The sequence below is a fragment of the Cynara cardunculus genome (genome assembly GCF_001531365.2).
Source record: "Cynara cardunculus var. scolymus isolate 2C chromosome LG 15, CcrdV1, whole genome shotgun sequence".
NCBI classification, from domain to species: domain Eukaryota; kingdom Viridiplantae; phylum Streptophyta; class Magnoliopsida; order Asterales; family Asteraceae; genus Cynara; species Cynara cardunculus.
In genome coordinates this window covers 14,177,613-14,198,597 of record NC_037542.1, presented here as the reverse complement: position 1 = coordinate 14,198,597, position 20,985 = coordinate 14,177,613, and the positions used below count along the sequence as shown (strand labels likewise).

The 20,985-nt window shown below is 30.5% G+C and overlaps 1 protein-coding gene across 1 annotated transcript; it reads left to right on the top strand.

Moving 5' to 3' along the window:
• Positions 1-11,417: 11,417 nt before the first annotated feature.
• LOC112528211 (protein DETOXIFICATION 30-like) lies at positions 11,418-15,084 on the top strand. The gene is made up of 8 exons (XM_025139180.1): positions 11,418-11,747; positions 11,927-12,468; positions 12,569-12,655; positions 12,922-12,978; positions 13,075-13,313; positions 14,352-14,470; positions 14,562-14,648; positions 14,778-15,084. Exons 1-8 carry the CDS (start codon positions 11,418-11,420, stop codon positions 14,841-14,843), a joined length of 1,527 nt encoding a protein of 508 aa, XP_024994948.1. The 3' UTR covers positions 14,844-15,084.
• The last annotated feature ends 5,901 nt before the right edge of the window (positions 15,085-20,985 follow it).

Below are 20,985 nucleotides of genomic sequence, written 5' to 3'. Positions count from 1 at the left end.
TGTATTTGATTGTGTTTATCTGCAGTTAGTTACACGAATTCAGATATGGGATGAAATCGGATAAGGATGAAATCGTTTAGGGATGAACGAGTTTAAGAGTTTTAAGAGTTTTTAAGAGTTTTAGCCAAATGCTTTATAATATAGTATAGATTAATTAAAATGTGTAATTATTATTAATTTCTAAGACTATGTGTTATTTCATCGTGTATATTTATTTTGAGACAGATGAAATACTTAGGGGTTGTTTATCAAACGTTTACCCGGGTAAGGCTTACCAAGTCATATTTACCTGACTAAATACATATAGCAAGGACCAAGAATATTACCTGGTAAAAGTGAAGACAAGGACCGAGAGTCTTTCCTGGTAAGTGAGAACGACGACTCTTACCATGGTTAGTGCTTATCAGGTAAATTAGTAAATACGTTACCGTTTTAGTTGACTAAAATCTTACTCTGTAAGTAAGTGACAGTTTTATTGGTAAGCACTTACCCTGGATAATTGTTTGGTGAACAGCTCCTTAATTATCAACTACTTTTTCTATTTGGTTTGTTGAAAATTGTTGTTTTCATTCTTGTGTTATCAAAGTTACGGTCTTTCGTCATTGTGGCTTATAATTCATTGTTGTTTTCTACCTTTTGTTCTTATGGTTTATAATTCAGTATTGTTTTTATTCTATGTTTACAATTCCGTGTTGTTTCCATTTCTTATACTTAATGGACGCCATTGACATAATTAGGTTCAGGGACGAAAACAACAATACAAACCATAAATAATAAAGTCGCAATTTCCAAAAAGTTTGAAGAGTCTAATCACTGTGAAGAGTCTAATCACGACATACATGACTTTTCAAACCATTGAAAATGTGTGCAAGCACACGACTTGCAGGTACATATGCTGAACCGAGTTTGACCATTAAAGTTTTATTTTTTGTGTGTTCACAGTTATCATGTAATGCTTTTGTTCCTTTGGTGGTGACCATCCGACAGTTGTAAAACGAAGCAAATCATAGTCGTTGCATTGCAGGATTGGAGATGGCATTACTAGCCCCTAATCCGACCCGATTAAAGGTTTTTTTTTTTTTTTTTGTTAAATATATCTACAAGTTTAGAGGCAATTATTTTAATCATCTTTTAGTCTATTTCTTGATAAGATTTTCGGTTCTTAATATTAGGCTTTTGTTTATTTGACAACTCTTGCGTCTGCCGTTGAAATAAAATTCTTGCAAATGGATCATGATTTCATGTGTAACCCAATTTTGTATTTCTTGTTATGTTTAATCAAACCTGAATTGTGTTTGAATCTTGCCTTCATATGACTTTCTTTGGGGTAGAGGTAAGTTCTACATAATTTTCTACCTTCTCTAGACCGTACTATGTTTAAGATTTGCAGGGTTGGTTTGATTTTGTTTTTAACTTTAAGATGTTTTTTTAATATTTGATTTATAGTCAAACAAATTTTCTTTTGAATTATATCTCTAATAAAACCAGACGCAAGGTACTAGATGTACCGAGATTTAATTTGTGGGACCCGTTTCTTGATGTGGTATGATTTACATGGTGGTGTGTGGCGTGATGTTATCCGACTAACAAAAGCCTATGAGGAGTTTGTGGAAGCTCGACTCGAAAAAGATCAAGAAATCATCAGTTGGTTGTTTATCGGCAAGGTGCTTATGATAAACTAGTGGAAATGTTGAGGCATATGAGTATCTCTAATACGAGGTTTTTACAAGTCACAATTATTTGAGAGAGTTTTTGTAAGTCACCTACATTTTTGGAGTTCTTATACAAAAATCTTGATTATTCCCTTAAATTTTGTGCGAAACGATATTATATGTGTGTGTATGTATATATCCATAACTATTGATGTTTTAGAAATACATGGGCCCTCTAAAAGGTTCTAAGTAATAACTATCATTGTAGAGTTATACTAATGTTCTTAATTTGGTAAGGTGAAGAGATAACATCCAATTTCTAATATGCCCAAATTATTTGCTATATATATATTTAATTATTGGGTTAAAGAGAATCTATGATTTAGTGGGAGTTGGGTTTGAAATTTTAGACTTATACTTCGTAGGAGTATATTAGAGGATTTTGGGAAAATTTCACGTCAAATAGTTAAGTAAAACTAATTTTCTTGGGAGATCTTTTCTGGAATATTGTTGTTGGATGTTATAAATCATCTCTTTATGAACGTGTAGGCGAAAACCGCATAGAAAACGGAGGTCCGAACGAAAAGTTATGAATAATTTAAGTGTTGATGGTCAAAACGGGTACCTAGCCGGGCCAACCCGGCTCAACTCAAGTTTTAGCATTATAAATTGGATTTTTGACCCATTTTTCATGTCATTTAAGTCCAGAACTCACATACACACTAGAGGTGCGATTTTCACACACATAGGCTCGATTCAACTCAAATCAAAAAAGAACTACAAGATTTTTGAAGGATTTGATCATCAAGTAAGGTATAATCTATTTTTGGTCCTAATAATCAATAAATTATATTTTATTAGAGATTTTATAAAATTGATAATTTAAGGATTTCTTGAACTAGATGTTATAGAAGACAATAAAAAAAATGGTTATCATAAGCCACTCCACTGGACATACATTTGCCTCAAATATAATATAATATTAACTATTAAGTAAATATATTAATATACAATATATAGAGAGTAAATTACATGTTTGGTTTATGTGGTTTTTATTACATATTTGGTCCTCATTATTAAATGACCAAAATGCCCTCTTAATTAACCTATTTAACAGAATAGATTTAACGGGGTTAGATTTAAGGACCCAATATGTTATAGAATGCAAACCACATGGATGTAATCTATATATATTTTTAAATAGGAACTAGAATGTTAAAATACATAAACCACATGGACCAAATTTGTAATTCCCTTTATGATAAATAACATAGTATTTAATAGTCAAAAATATGGTTGTGGATTTATTAAATATATAATTTAGATTTTATTTTATTAATTTAATGTGTATTAAATAGTTTTAATGAATAATAATTAATTAGCATAAAAACTAAATTAATAAAGTCAAAGTTTATTAAATTGCATTAAGATACTAATAAGACATGACGTTACATCTTATTCAATAGAAAGAGAGTAATAGGTTATAAACTCTTGTTGCAGAAAGAAAAACACAGGTTGATTAGCTTAACCTCTTATTCAATAAGAAATTGCAAAGTGAATAACAAGACTACAAAGACATAAAATTGCATGAAGAGGCTAATAAAACATGAGTCTACATCTTGTCTGATAAAAGGAAAGTAAGAGGTTTTATGCTCTTATCGCAGAAGAAAAAAGAGTCATATTAACATAACCTCTTATTCAATAAGACATAAATAGTGAATAAGATATTTATATCAAAAAGCCAAATGACTCCTTAATAAGTTAATACAGTGGAAAAAGCATAACAAACAATTACTCTACTTCTTAAGATGAATGTCAAGTCTACATGTATTATGTTCGGTCCACCCCATAATCCCATATACCAAACCCATCATAACAAAACATGTAGGCATGGGCTCGCTTTAGACTAGCCCAAATGACTCATGACTAGTAGATCGAATAGGTCTAAAGTTCTATAAATACTTTGGTTGTAAATATTATTGTACCCGTAATAAATAACGTCTAAAATTGGTTAACGAACTAAAAATAGCAAAACGGATGAGACTTAGTTGGTAGGACCATTGATGGATGATAGGGAAGGGTAAACAACCCATATTGAAAAATGATTTCGATGATATGCAACTTTGGGATTTCGGTTTACATTGAATATGACTTTTATTTTGGTTGACAAAACACGGAGTTAAATAAAGATGATGTATTAACATGATCAACTACTATCTGAATTTTAACATTCTTTGTTTTTATTTAAAACTGACAGAATGAATTTTATATCATTTTTCAACAAATAATTAAATTTAGATAGTTGATTACCTTCTCTTTTGTGTTTTTATCAATGTTATAGATAGCGTGAGGTGAGGTGTGGTGTGGCGGTGAGGTCAAGACTTAAGTCTTAAAAGTCACGAAGACCACGGCATTTTTCAAAGCGTAACTTATAATCACAAATTTATATATCATGTACAATATTATATATATATATATATATATATATATATATATACTTTTGTTTCTACTATTGCTCGATATTAAGCATTTTAAATTAGGTTACATATTAAAAATAATAATAATAATAAGACGCTAGTATAAAAAATAATTTATTTTCGTGAACTATGAAAGAAATATAAATAATAATAATGGATTATTTGTCAAAACAAATAATATTAAATAAAATTTTAAATAACGCTAGTATTTTAAGGATTCCTTGAGATATAATTTCTTCTATTAAAAAATTAATTATGGGGCCGTTTATCCAAACACTTATCTGGTAAGCGTTTACCAGTAGGAGTCAACACTATAATCTATTTTATTAGATAAGATTGTAGTATATTAAAACGGTATTGTATGCAACAATTTACCCTGTAAATGCTTACCCGGGTAAGAGTCTTCACCATCACTTACCGGGTAAGACTCTCTATCTCTATTATCGCTCTTACCAGGTAAGATTTTCAGCCCTTGTCATGTGCATCAGATGAGGAAAGTTACCCGATCTACACTTACCGGGTAAATATTTAGTAAACGGCCCCTATATCTTATTGTATAATATAAATTGCGGGTTCAAGATTTTTGTTGAGCATATGTAACTTTAAGGTCGATCAAAGGTTCACAAAATTATTCGACATTTATTTAGTTGAATTTCTTCATTTTAAAATTTTTTGTTGATTTTGAGAGATTTTCTTGGATTTTGGATTGATGTATTTATATTTTTTAATAGCCTACACTATCAACTGACAGTAAGTGTGGGACTTTTTGGGTATTCTTCTCAAATGTCAAAATTATTGAAATTTTTCTTAATTATTTTTCAGGACCCCTGGATTTAGTGAAGTTACGCACGAGCTAACACACATCCATATTTAAAAAAAGTCCAACAATATATAATTTAATGACAAAATGAATATAATATTTAATTTAAGGTATACATCTAACATGTTTTCACTTAGAAACATGATTTTCATTTAATGTTCTCATTGAAAACTTAGGTGTAGAAAAGTCCAAATTGTACAAATTTTAGAAGCACAAAAGTCCAAATTGTACAAATTTTAGAAGCACAAAAGTCCAAATTGTACAAATTTTAGAAGCGTAAAGATTTAGAAAAGAGAGTACATATCAGGGGTGTTCAAAAAATCAATTGATTCAATTGGAACCGACTTTTCTAATTGGAACCGCCGGATCATGATTGGATATCCAATTGAAAATCTCAACATTCAATTCGGATCGGTCGGTTCTTGGATGACAGTTCAGAACCGACCAAAATCGAACCGAACCGAACCGATCAACATCCAATTACCCATCCAGTTGTTCATTCAACCATTATCTAACTATCATTCAGTTAATTTATTTAAAAATTGTTTAAATCAGAATTTGTTTTATATGAGGCTTTGAATTTTTAACCTGCGTTGTGTTGGTATTAACACAATTATAAAAAGTGATTAATTAATTTATAACATCGTTGGAGAATTGGATTGAATCAACACACTGGATGAATCCAATCACATCGGATCATCCATTGGATATCCAATAAAAGTATCGAATGGATGGAACCGAACTAATGCAATCATCCATTGGATTGGATTGGATCGGATCGGTTATCCAATGTTACTCAGATCGAATCGGTTGGCAAAATTCAACATTGAATGAATGATTGGATCGGTTCGGTTCCCCTCACATCCAATGGATGTCAACCGATGAACATGCCTAGTACATATCATAAAAAAAAGTTGGGTCCAAATTAAGGTGTTGTTTGTTTTTAGAGTAAATTACATTTTTGGTCTTTGTGACAATTTTTATCTTTTTTTAAACTAATTATAATTTTGGTTATTATGATTATTATTGGGGGTTGATATCCCCACCCCCTTACGTCATTTCTCACCCCCTCCCCCTCACATCTTTCCCTCACTCACACTCTCACATTCACCAAATTTTTTAAAAATTTAATTTTAAATTTACATTTTATACCCTTATAATTAATTAATTAATTTACTTTACATCATTTCTTTTTAAAATTTTCATTTTACACCTTTTATCAAATTAACACATATAATCGTATATCAATTAAAACATATTTAAAAAATACATTTTTATTTTAATAATTTATACCATTATAATCGTCTCGTTAATACCTTCAAAATGAGACCAATATTGAATAGTTTTTGACTTAATTATATTATTATAATACTATGAAAAATATTTTTAATATACATAATTTATTTTTTTAATTTTCGTTTTACACTATTATCACGTTGAAAAACATAAATTTATATTAACTAAAATTAGATCTAACAATGAAATTAACATCTTAGGAAGCATTTTCGTACCCTTTATTCATCTTGTTCATCTTACATACTCATTWTTTAATATACTTTTTATTTTAACAAATTGCACCATTAAAATCGTTTCGTCAATCTCTTTGAAATGAACATAATAATGAATATTATTGGATTTAATTATATTATTATAATCGAATTTTCAATAACGGGGCGGGGATCGGGGGATTTTAACGGGGACGGGGCGAGGATCGGGGACGAATTCGGGGTTTCCCCGATATGTATATATATATATATATATATATTAACACATTGTAATTTTTTCCATATTGTTTTCGGGCTCGGGTTCGGTTATAACCAACGGTGAAAAAGAGAATTTTTGCCCTTAATGGGTTCCCCAACGGGGATCGGGGAAACCGTGGGGATCCCCGATAAGATCCCTGACGGGGATTCGGGACGGTTACGGGAACGGTTTTAGCTATAGGTTTCGGGGACAAGGATACCAATACTTGGCCCGAACGCGGCCCGTTGCCATTCCTATTAAAAATATGTTTAGATTTTAATAAGTTACATCATCGTAATCGTCTCGTCAATAACTTCAAAATGAACCAAATATTGAACATTGTTTTATTTAATTATGGAACTGTAATTATATAAATATCATAAGGGTATAAAATAAAAATAAAAAAGTAAATAAATATAATAAATTTTTATAAAGATATAAAGTATAAATATTGAAAAAAATTCATATACAAATATATAATTTAAAAATTACATATTTTTAATATTTTATTAATTGGTAATAATATAAAGTTAATTAATTTATATAATTATTAAAAAAATATGTATCCTTAATACTTAATTAATAATAATATATAGTTAATTAATATATGTAATTATAGTATAGATAAAAAACCTARRGGRTATAATAGAAAAGTATTTAAAAAATTGAAGGGTGAAAACTAAAAATATTAAAGGGTTAAAATTGAAAAATAAAATAAATAAATTTTAATTATTTTATTGTATTATATAGGTAGGGGTGTAGAAAATGTAGATAGGAAGATTATTTTGTTTCTTTTTTTATTTTTGAAACCAAAATAGTTAAATAGTTCTGTTAACTCATAGGGCCATAGGGGTTTTTCATCTCTTTATGATTTATTTAGTTTTCAATTTAAAAATTAAATAAATAAATTATTATTATATTATATTGTAAATTATAATTATTATTATTTAGTATTATATAATACACAATATGAATATATATGCACGCACATAGAGTTTATGTTTAAGTACAAACTATGCATTTGTTACAAACCATATAATTCAATGAGTTAATGATAGTTCATTTATTATGATCTAGATATTTATCGAAGATTATTAGTGTTTATTAATTATGATCAACGTTTTATATTATAAAAAAATTAAGATATTTATGGAAGCATGTATTCACTAGATTAAATAGACGGTTGAGATTAAGTTGCAATGGTTGTAACAATGGTTCGAATCGCATAATAAACCATCATTTTGGCAATCCCTTAAATCTGATGCCTGATTTTCCTTTTCGATGGAAACTCTAACAGAAGTCCAAGACCCCTTTCTCGTTCCTGTCGCCACCTCTTTCTCTATGGTAGAAACCCCGATATAACTCCCCAACTCTCTCATATCTGGTTCGAGAACACCTCCATCCAATAATTTCACCGATTTTGAGGATCTATCTCCAACGAGGAACACTCATATGCTTCACCCAATGGATCTGTTTCGTAGATGATCACAAAACACTAATTTGCTTCCGTCCACGAACATGAGAGTAGCGACCCCTCCCCCTGCTGCAACGATGACGAACGAGAAGTCCCCTCCCACTCTGTCGACAATTTTAGTTTGAGGCTATTTCAATTTCAACAAAGATTAACATTTTTCACTTGGGTTTTGGTTTCGATTTGCATTGAGAACCGCTGAGTTCATGAGTTATTTTCATATGGGTGCTGTTTTGGTTTTCGTTTTAGTTTTGGTTCTTTTTTAGATTGTTTCCCATTTATAGTGAGACCGACAAGTTCATTTTCATTTGGGTTTGTGTTTAGATTGGGTTTTATTTTGGTTTTTGGTTTTTTTCGATTTGTGCACGAGTTCTTTGTCTGGATCTCATATTTTATTCAACACCAATTTTGAGTTCATTCTGATGCCGTTTTGATTTGCTTGTTGATTGTGTTTAGATTAGGGGTGTTTGCGGTGCGGTTTAGGGCCAAAACGTAAACCTCATCGTATATGTGATTTGTGCATTTTCCAAAACCACAAACCGCAACGCATAAACCTCAAACCGCAAAAAACTGCAAAATGCAGTGTTTGTGAGGTGCAATGTGGTTTATGCGGTTTGTACTTATCGCAATTTATGTCCACAATCCAATAATTATAAGTTTGAAAATACATTATAATATTAACGATAACGTGACTCTAGTTCAAAAAAATAAATAGTTTCAATAAATCTGATTCCCAAATACATATTGCATAATTAAAAATAGTTTAAGAAGCAAAAAAACTTCAAACTAAATTGGAAGCGGCTATATAAAATTAAAATATATATAAAATATACTGTGTAATGCGATTTGAACCATGGTTTGATTACTCAAAACCGCAACGCATAGTGCTATTTGGTAAAAATGCAAATTGCAAACCGCACCACGGATGTTTTAAATCACGCTTTGTGGTGTCGTGTACTCGTATAGCGTGGGCTATTTAGTGGTTTGAATAAACATCCCTATTTTAGATTTATCCTCATCGGTTATATTAATGATATTTTGGTTTGTGAGGATTTTTATTTTTTGATGGATTTTTGGGTTTTGGTCCGTCAAAGAAGATGATCGGAAGGGATGGGTTGGCCAGAAAAGATGATCGGAAGGGGACACTTCGTCAAAGAAGATGGTGGTGGTAGTGGTAGTAGAAGGTAGTCGTGCATTGTGCATTACTTTGCTGTAATATGCTTTAATTATGTGTAAATTGGAAATTATTTATTAAAAAAAAGAATAAAACAAAATTTGCTTAAAGGGTGAAAATACCCTCACGTGCTACTCATGAGAGGACTTAACTGATCCAAACTAATTAACGGTCGTTAGTTAAAAGAACCAAAATTGAAATAAAATGACAACCATAGTGACCAAAACTGTAATTAATCTAAAAGAGAGACGAAACTTGAGAGTTGTTGGTGGGTGGCAAGTGGCAACCATGGGGAGCAAAAGAGTAATTCACTCTTACTTTCATGAAAAAAAAAACCTCTTCTTATCTCTTAACGAACAAGAGGTCAGAGGTTTTAGATTGTTTGGGCTTTTCTTTTTCGGTATCAATACATAAAAATGTCATAACAAGTGAAAAATCAATGTCTGATTGACACAGATAAGAAGGACGGTCGGAATGCAGATCACAACCCAATAGTTTGAAGGAGAATAACGGTGGCGAGTGGTGGAGGTGATGGCCTTAAAAAAAAGCAACTTTTGCTTTGAAAAAAGAACTTCCAAAAACAAAGTAAAGTTCAACGATTTTTCATAAAACCAAGACATAAATTTGATAAATATTTATAAATTAAACTTTTTTAAATAAAACAAAAACAATTATCAAACAAATAAATAGATTAACATAATGTATCCAAGAAAAAATATTAATTATATATATTTAAATATTTATCTATACTATATTATAAAGCATTTGACAAATACTTTTAAAAATCATTTTTTATGTATAAAATATTGTTTATCGATGCATATTACTTAAAATTCAAGATTACAAGTAAATTGTGCATAAATACAACTTATTAAAGCTCTATGTTTGAATTCGTGTAACTAACTGCAGATAAACATAATTAAATAGAAGATAAACATCTCATTTTAAAATATAAAAAAATATAAAATATAATTAAGATAATTATTGAGTTCTATCAGAATACTTAATTATTATCTTTATAAAAAAATATATTATTAAATCTAAATCAAGTTACTTCGTTACATTAAACTAAATTATAATAAAAATTTTGAATTAAAAAAATTAAACAAACAAGATCTTTTAAATAGTTAATTTGATACTAATATTGATATTTTTTACAAATTTTATATGATATTTTCAAATTTATATTTTATTCAAAAATAAAAATATTATCATTTTCCAAAATCATATAAAATCGTATTATATCAACATGAATAAAAAAATAAAACGAAATATTGAAATGAAAATATGTTTCGATGCATTGTACGAGTACCTTTCTAATTAGTTATAAAAATAAACAGTTTTATTTATTTATTAAAGTTAAAGTAAGACTTCAGATTTTAAAATATTTAAAAAAAAAATATTAAATAATAATTATATAAAGAATTTTTTTTTTTGCGTAAACTCCTCCATTTTTTTTAAAAAGTTTTAATTTAAATTATTTTTATAAAAACTTTGCCTATTTCAGTAAAAAGCTTTTTAATATGACTAAAAAGGGAAAATTATTTTATAAAATAATTATTTAATTAAATTCCACTATTATTCAATGTGAAAGCGAATAATCCATAAATAGAACAGCAACAATGCGTGACATCCTAAAGCCGTCCAGGTGGATCCCTTCCCACTCTTTTCCGGAATTCAATTTCCAATCTCCTTTTCAAATTAATTACAAAAATCATCCCTCAACTATATCCTTATATGCAAATTTTCACCTTCATTAATCATTTGATCCTAAATCAGTCCCTTATTTTGAAAACAATCACAGTTTCACGTACTTTAATTACAGTCAAGGCTCTACATCTGTTCCCAAAGTAAATTAACTACGTGGCCACCATTAGAAGTGTAATGTCATCATGAATTTATGGAAAAAAAGGTAAAATATTTGACAAGGTTGGTACACGTCTTATTATATTTATATTTTACTGTTTATAATCATATTAATTATCATAAATATTTGCATAATTTATATACAAAATCTTTGATCCCCAAACTACGAGACTATAAACTAGTTGAATCCGTGCATTTTGGCCTAAAATTCATCATGGAGAACGTGAAGCAGCAGCAGCCACTTCTCGCCGGCGACAACGGTCGGAATAACTACACAAATCTGAAACAGTTCCCGGCGGCGCCTGAGAATGTTGAAGCAGAAGACAGGGGTGTGGAAATTAATGGAGTTAAAGATTTTTGTAGGGAGTTCTATGTGGAGTCTAAAAAGCTGTGGTATTTGGCAGGACCGGCCATCTTCACCTCCATTTGCCAGTACACCGTCGGCGCCACCACCCAACTCTTCGCCGGACAACTCGGTACCATGCAACTCGCCGCCGTCTCTGTCGAGAACTCTGTCATTGGCGGCTTCTCTTTCTCCATCTTGGTATATATATGTATATATATTTCCCGTTATATATCACCACATGCAAAATTCATAGCTTTTTGGATTCATCTTCCAAAACCCTTTATATATATACACACATATATATATATATATATATAATACAAAAAACAACCAATTTCGTTATATTTTATCCCTCTTTTTTATAATTATATATATAGTTTGGAATGGGAAGTGCTTTAGAGACACTATGTGGCCAAGCTTACGGTGCCGGAAAGTTTGAAATGCTCGGAGTATACCTGCAAAGATCTTGGGTGGTTCTCAACACCATCGCCGTAATTCTAATGTTCACCTACATATTTGGCGTCTCCGTCCTTCGTCTCCTCCGCCAGACACCAAGTATAGCCACGGCGGCAGGAAGGTTTTCCGTTTGGATGATACCACAACTATTTGCTTACGCCACCCTGATCCCAATAGCCAAATTCTTACAAGCACAAAGCAACATCATGCCAATGGCATGGATTGCTCTGGTGGCAGTCGTTAGCCATGTGTTTTTGAGTTGGCTTTTGATGATGAAACTCGGGTGGGGTCTAGTGGGTGCGGCGGTGGTTCTTGATTGCTCATGGTGGTTCATGACCGTGGCTCAGCTCACATACGTTTTGTGGGGGTCGTGTGGTCAAGCTTGGGGTGGTTTTTCGTGGGAAGCTTTTCATAATCTCAAGGGATTTGTTCGTGTTTCGTTCGCCACAGCCGTAATGTTTTGGTAAGATTCCATCGAACAATTTTTATTGGGTCTGTTTGATTACTTCTATTTGACTTAATGAAGTAATGGTTGTACTGTATAACTCATCGACATTTTGCAGCTTGGAGAATTGGTACCTGATGTCGTTGGTTCTCTTTGCCGGGTACTTCGAGAATGCAGAAGCCTCTGTCGACGCTTTATCGGTGTGGTGAGTGTTCGATATCTACTATACGCCTCTCGTTACATAGTCATGGTTCATAGCAGTTGAAACATCAGTAGCCAGTAGGTGCTCTTTATCACGTTACCATCAGCACCTATTTGTGGTGTTGTTTGCTTTTAATGGTCTTATTATTTCTGTACATTTTTTACATTTCTTTCTAATCTCAATATGTCTGTCTCTCATATTAATTTTGTAATCTCACTGTCTGTCTCTTTCATATTAACTCACATCTAACGGTGTATCTTTCATTGCAGCCTCAACATATTAGGATGGATTTGTACAGTTGCTTTAGGACTCAACGTTGCCGTAAGGTTTGCATCTAACCCCGATTCGAAAGATCGTTCGTAAGCTTTGGTTCAGAAACGAAGTTTCTAACATATCAAATCGTCGTAATTATGTTTACTTAGTGTAAGGGTGTCGAACGAACTCGGTTACAGAAGGCCGAAAACTGCGAGGTTCGCGGTTATAGTCGTGGGATTGACTTCAGTTCTAATTGGACTCCTCTTCACGGCGGTTCTTCTAGTGTACAGAAAACAATACCCGGCGTTGTTTACAAACAGTCGAGAAGTAATGCAACTCTTAGAAGAACTCACGTTGTTGCTCGGAATCAGTATTATCGTCTATTGCCTTCAGTATGCTCTTTCAGGTATTAGGGGTGCACATCAAATGGCATAAACTGCTTAAACCGTCTGCATCGCATTAAAAACTGTGCGGTTAAGAACTTTTGCGGTGCGGTTTTGGTTTGTACTTTTCGCATGCACTTTCAAGTTGTAAGCGTCCTAATAGACAAGGACCAAAAAATAAAGTGTCATATCTAATGGTGTTGTATTAAGTTTATATGACGTTTTTTGATGTCGTAATAAGTTGTTTAGGACACTTTTAATATAAAGCGTCCCATTATCAACTTTATAGGACAATATTTGAAAAAATGTCCTATAAAAACAAGTGTCCTATAAAAAATTGAGTTTGTAGGACAATTTCTCAAAAGTGTCATATAAAGTTGCTAACGCGACACTTTCTATTAAAAATGTCCTTAAAAATTTGTTAAGACACTCAAAAGTGTCGTATAAACTTATTACAACACCTTTAGATAGAACGCTTTATATTTTGGTCCTATAAATTAAGTCTTATAAAGCGATCTATTGGGAAACTTAGAGATTGGGGATGTCATATAAACCCAATTTTAGTATTAATAGTGGTTTGTTTTGATTATCAAACAGCACAACGCGGTTTCGAATTACAAAATCGTAGTTCAAACCATATCACACCATACATTAATTTTATGAACAAGTTATATATTATTATATTAAGGGATGGTTGATGCTAAGAACCGCAAATAATTTAAGAACCAATAAGCTAATTTTACGGTGTATATTCAATTGATGAATATACACTATATACATTTCATCAATATATGCATATTGATGATAAGTATTATTATCAATAAATATATATATTATATATCCATTGATAAATATATTTGCTTGTATATGTATTCACTAAAAATTTAGTTCTTTGATTCTCAAAATATTTGTGGTTCTCATATGAACTCGGCTCTATTATATTATCTGCATTTTTGGTAGGGAATTGCAAATCACTGTTAATGACAAATTTCTTATTTCTAGCGTGTGTCATGAATGACGATTTAAGTCGATTAGATGTTGATTTGTGGTAATTGTTACAGGGGTGGCCATCGGAGCAGGGTGGCAGACGGCAGTTGCTTATATGAACGTCGGGTCGTATTTCTTTTTTGGCATTCCGATGAGTCTTTTGATGGGATTCAGATTAGATATGGGTGTCAAGGTTACATCTTGTTTACGACCATAGATGCTCAAAATTAGTCCAAATGAAATGATATTGGTCGTACAAAATCTTTAACTTTATGTACGTACAGGGAATATGGTACGGAATGGTTTCGGGAGCAACCATGCAATGTTGCCTATTACTTATCATGGTTTCTCGAACGAACTGGAACGAAGAGGTAAAAACAAAGCTTAATTTCTCTCTCGGCTAATCTTTACTTTTTAGGTTAATATTCGTTTTATCTCACCCCTGACGAAAATGTCATAACCGTAGAAATGAACAAGCTTTTGGTATGTTTGAAATGCAGGTGAACATTGTGGGACACCGAATCAAACAATGGGGAGGTGACATCCAACAAAGATCGATTCATTGAGCCATCGATCGGTAGAAATATGTATTCCGATATCGTATCGTAGGAATGTGAATATCGGAATCGTTCAAATATTAAGCGAACCTACCGATAATAGAAGTTGTCGAGATAACGAAACGAATTTAGGCCATGATGGCTTTCAATCATTTTGGTTTGGTTTCATGTTGTCGACCAAAATTAGTGTTTATATTGTTTGCGTTGTGGGATAGATTTCCAATTTAGGGGGTGTTTGGGGTTGCTTATTTAAAACAACTTATGTTTTTTTGTAAAAGTATTTATTAACTTACGTGGGGATTAACTTATAACGGTACCAAAAAACAATAAGCTGATAAGTTATTTTTTAGTGTTTGGCAAATTTTGCTTATATATGTAAAATGACCAAAAAAGATAGTTTTCCATATTATTGACAAAAATTTATATTAATAAGATTAATAATTAACAAACATTAATAAAACAGAGTTAAAATAGTAAACTGGTAATAAGCAGTTTTTCCATAAATTATGAAGGATTAACTTATCAAAAGCTGCTTATTACCGGTTTGGCACCGGTATAAGCAAGTTTATTTTTCCTCATCTAAATACTAACATTTAGCTTATTACCGATGACGATGACAGACTAAAATAAGTCAAAAAACACCTAAAATAAGCAATCCTAAACACCCCCTTGAACCAAATTACTATTGATTGTCAAAAGATTACTTATATTAATTTGGTTTCTAAAATCTGAAATGAAGCCCAATTGAGGCCATTTAGTTGATATGGGCTTTGGTAGCTTGGTGACTTAGCAAGCCAACTTTTTTGTTACATCGCTGGTAGCAATAAGGATACGTTTGACAAAATATGACAGAACAGAGTACTTATTTAATGTTTAGTAGAATAAAATTGAACTATACGAGATAGAACAGATAAAATGATGAATTTATCTTGAAATAGAATAGTTTATTCAGTGTTTGGTAAAATAGAATAGTTTATTCAGTGTTTGGTAAAATATAACTGAATTGTAGGAGACAACACAGATAAAATGATGAATTTATTCTTAATGAGTTTTTTTATATATTTTTGATTAACTTATGTAATTTATTAAATTATAATAAAATAAATATTTTTATAACATAATATCTTATTAGAAAGAGTTTGTTAAGATCATTAAAATGACACCAAAGTAAAAAGTTTATATAGTTTTCAATTGTTATTTTATACCTTTTTTATATTACCTTTATTATTAATATTTTAAGGATCGTTTACTAAACACTTACTTGGTAAGTACTTACCGGATAAATTTTCTCATCGAATGAACATGAGAAGGGTCATGAATCTTACCGGGTAAAAGCGATGAAAATGATGGAAAGTCTTACCCGGTAAGTGAGGATGACGATTCTTACCCAGGTAAGCGCTTACCCACTAAATTGTTGCATTCGATATTTGTAATATACTAAAATCTTACGTATCAAAATAAATCATAGTATTGACTCATATCGGTAAGAGCTTACCGGGTAAGCAATTGGGTAAACGGTTCCTTAGTAAATTACTTACCTTTACTAACAATATCTAGTAAATTACTTACATTTATTATTAATATTCAGTAAATTACATAAATTATTGAAAATATAAAAACCAAATAAAAAATATAATCTTGAAGACAATAAATTAAAAGTTTAAAGAGTATAAAATACGATAAATAAAACCTAACGAGTGAATAAAATATAAAAAGAAAAACGTATTCTATGTTTTTGAAAAATTGTTCCACCTAGTTTTATGTGATGGAGGTGGAACACACCCATTCTACTTTGTTTTATTATGTTTCTGTTTGTTTCATATAAAATTCATACCCATAAAAAATATCTGCTCTGTTTTTGTTCCAATGAGGATTTAGTGGGTTTTTAGGAAATTGAATAATAAAGAAAGTATAAAAAAATTAAATCTAAAAACATCAAAAAGGTTTAACATATTTTTGATTTATTATATTATATTTTATTAGTATATTCTTAAATTAAATATTTCAAGAAAAATAAATTCAACGTATGAAATATTTTAATGTTAATTTTGTAACCGAAAAAAGAAGAAACTTGAAGATGATGTGATAGCATTTGAATTGAATTCTATGTCAAATCAATTTTCTACGGTGATAATATTTTTTGATTTTTTTTATTAACTTGGATATTCAATCCGTTATGCGAGCCGATTAATTTAAGAGCGACTACCTGTTTTGTAAATAGTCTGGAGTCATCGCATTTAAATCTCTGTGACCACAAGAGAATTTTTATTTTTCCTTGGATTTGAACCTGAAACTTCTTGATACTTTTGACCTTTGGAGTCAACTTCAAACCAATCAGGCACCACCATTGTGATAATATTTTTTGACTTGGAGAAAAATGATAATAACTTAAAAATAGGTTTTATACTAATAAACAATTAAAAAATCTGGTTGTTGTCATCAGAACGTATTAAACTTCGAGTGAAATCTCGTATATCTGTTCAACTATTTTCATATGTATAATTTTTGTTATGTATAAAAAATGCCTCCGTTAAATTTTGAAAAATATACTCTGAAAAAACCCTCAAAATAATCAGAATTTTTTTAAAAAAATCTTTAAAAATAATGGAATTATGCTAAAAACTATGCAATAATCCACCTAAAAATATACCACTCAATAAAAGTCATCAGATTGTGGTAGGTAAAAAGCATGCATTTATATCATATCCAAAAAGAATATACAATAAACATCGTTTTTTTCATTATAAATTAAATTAAAATGTGATAAGGCAGCCAAACAAATGAAAATATCATAATGGGTAAATATGTCCAAAAAATATCATAAAAATGGAAAAATTAAATATTTTAGAAGGAGAGTGGTGGCTTCCGGCAAAGCAGAAGGTGGAAAATCGGCAGTGCCTTGAAATGGAGACACGTGTAATATGAATCCCCGACAAAAGCGCAGGAATCTTAGACTAGAAGGTTTATACGTGTATCGTTTGGATTGGCCACGTGTCCTTTCAAAAGAGTCAAGGATCAACACCTATTTGTTTTCCATTAGGGGGGGGGTGTTAATCGCTGGTTAAGTCATCAACTTAATTCTACACACACATATAAATAGAGTCATTCATTTTATCAGAACGTAAAAACATTCTTATCACATATGATAATATATGTGAGGGGATCATATAATGTTTGGAGGACGTATTTTACGACTTAGGTCGTGCTAAAGATTGTCTGCATTTATGATTTAGTATCACATGATGAATTATAATATCATATCAATAACCATATTATCGCATGTGATAATATTTGTGAGGGGGCTTAGTAGTGTAAGGGCGGCTTGGCCCACAACCAAGATTGCATACCGTCTGCGTCTCTGATTTAGTATCACATGTGTATCATACGTGATGGAATAATAGTATTACATATGATTGTCTATAGTAAAAGAGTGTTCTCGTTTGAATCAATATATATATATATATATATATACACACACAAATTGGGGCACGTTCAAATGAAAACCGTGCATTTTTAAGAAACCGTGTAAATCAATTTCGATCAATAGGAAAATTTCTTTTTTTTTCTAATTAAATTTAATTAATAAGGGTATTCCGGTCATTTACAGTATTCTATATTAAATATGGAAGTTATTAATAAATCTTAATTAAGGAAACATAAAAAAGGAAATTGTATAAATGATAACATTTAAATATTTAATTATATTAAAATATTAAAAATTTGAATTTCATATATTGTCATGAGTTATTATCAAGAAACGTGTCTTGATGAAACAATTGAATTATAGAATAAAATCATCAAAACATAGATGAACAAAAAAAATCCACAAAATGAAACAGGTTCCATGAACGTGAAACTGTCATGTTGCAAAGAAATTAAGTGAACCGAAACATTTTTATGGTGAACCCGTTGCATTGATGGTGTAGTTAATCCTTTTTTTTTATGAGAAGCAAAATGAAACCGGTGCATTTTGAAAAAAAATTATGAAAAGGAAAATGAAACAGGTTTCATGAACGTAAAACCGGTTCATGTTGCAAATAAATTAGGTGAACCAAAACATTTTTATGGTGAAACCGTTGCATTGATGGTGTAGTTGATCCATTTTGTTGATGAAAAGGAAAATGAAACCGGTGCAATTTGAAAATAAATTATGAAAAGAAAAATGAAACAGGTTTCATGAACGTGAAACCGGGTCTTGTTGCAAATAAATTATGTGAACCGAAACATTTTTATGGTGAACCTGTTGCATTGATGGTGTAGTTGAGCCATTTTGTATTTCGCTCGTCATAAACGAAGTGGATGATGAAACGGGGAAATGATTTTAATCTGCTACATAATCTTGAAGATTGTAACCTGCTCCAGAATCTTCAAGATTGTAAGGACTAAATGAATGATTTCATCAAATATGTGGTGAAATAAGAAAATTATTGTATATGAAATAGTTTTCAGGAAAGTGAAACTGGTTCATGGCAGTATTGAGCCTGATAAGTGAAATGGTTTAAGTGAAACAATTTCATGTTGTATTATAAACTTTTATGAAGTCAGTAATTGATGAAAAAATTTCGTTATCTAAGTGTAACGAATCCATCTACCAGTATAATGAAAATTACGAAATATGATCAGTATTACGTGGATTAGTCTGTTGATTAAATTTTGAAACCAATTTCGTTCATATAATGTAATTCAAAATTTAAAACGATTCACTCCATATAATTGAATATGGTGTGTTATATTCATTTTTTTTAATACGTTTTATTGATGGATGTGATTTAAAGTTAAAAATAATATATTGATTTAAAAAATGAAAATATTGTCATTAATATCGAGAAGGATGTTACCAAATTTAAAATTTGTTTACCATTTGTGCCCTTATTGTTGAAATAAAATAAATTTTTAATATTTTTTTTAATTTTCTAAAATAAAGTAAACTAATCTTGGTCATTGATCAAGAAAATGGATGGATGAGATTGGTTTACACGGTTTACACAAATGGGACAAGTTTTTATTTGAACGCTCCTCTATACAAATTGTTATATATATACATATATAACACTAGATTTTATATACATATTTATTTACATTTTATATATTATTATCTTATGTATGTTATGACTAATCGACAACCAAACAGAAAATAACGAAAACAACAACAAAACTAATGACCAAAATACTTGAAGTTTATAAATCGTGTACCTTATTCGATGTTGAACGTAGAATTGAACAAGGATAAGAGGATAGAGGTCTGCGAATTGCAATGTCCTAAGACAAAATTTCGTCCCCAATCGTGCTCGGTACGGACGTCGTCTAGAGGATACAACTACCCAGTTGATTTGTTGATTTGATGCACATCAATTCAACCCCATCGAATCAAAGTGTGTTCTTTTGAAAGGGAAAATGGAACGGGAAAAGGGTAAATCGTAGGGAAAGAATGATGGTTCGTTGGAGGGAAAGGAGATATATATATATATATATATATATATATAGTTGTGGCAATTTCGGTAGTTATTTAGCGGTTAAAAAACCACCGCATGTGAACAGATGCGACTATTCGATTTGGGCTGGCCACATCCGTGACGAAGGCTTTATCTTTGACCATCAATATATATATATTAGTTCTGTTTTTATAAGGCTTATGATCTTAGCCTTATAAACCATTCACTTTTCCCCTTTATTTCCTACGTGGGATCAATTCTTATGAGAAAAATCCAACAATATATACTACTTCCAATATTATTATTTTTCTTTTTTATCTTTGTTTCCTCTACTTCATTTCTATTTCTATCCTTAAAATCCCTTTTTAAGTATACAATTTCATTTTAAATCAAATATTTTTTATTAATTAATTTATAATTTATAATTACTTCTTCATTTAATTATTCTCATTTTATTTTAAACTTTACGGATGTGGGCTGACCTCCAAAATCTAAAATTCTCATATAGATTTCCACTTAATCGACGGTGTTGAAGAATTCATAAGTATACACGACTTTTACGTATTAATTATACTACAAATAATATTATTTCAAAATAAGTAAAAATGTAATACAAAATATTTTATGTTTAATTTGTATGTCAAATCTTAATGTTCATATTTTATTTTTATAATTATATAATTATTAAATAATAATAATGATTATTAAATAATAATAAT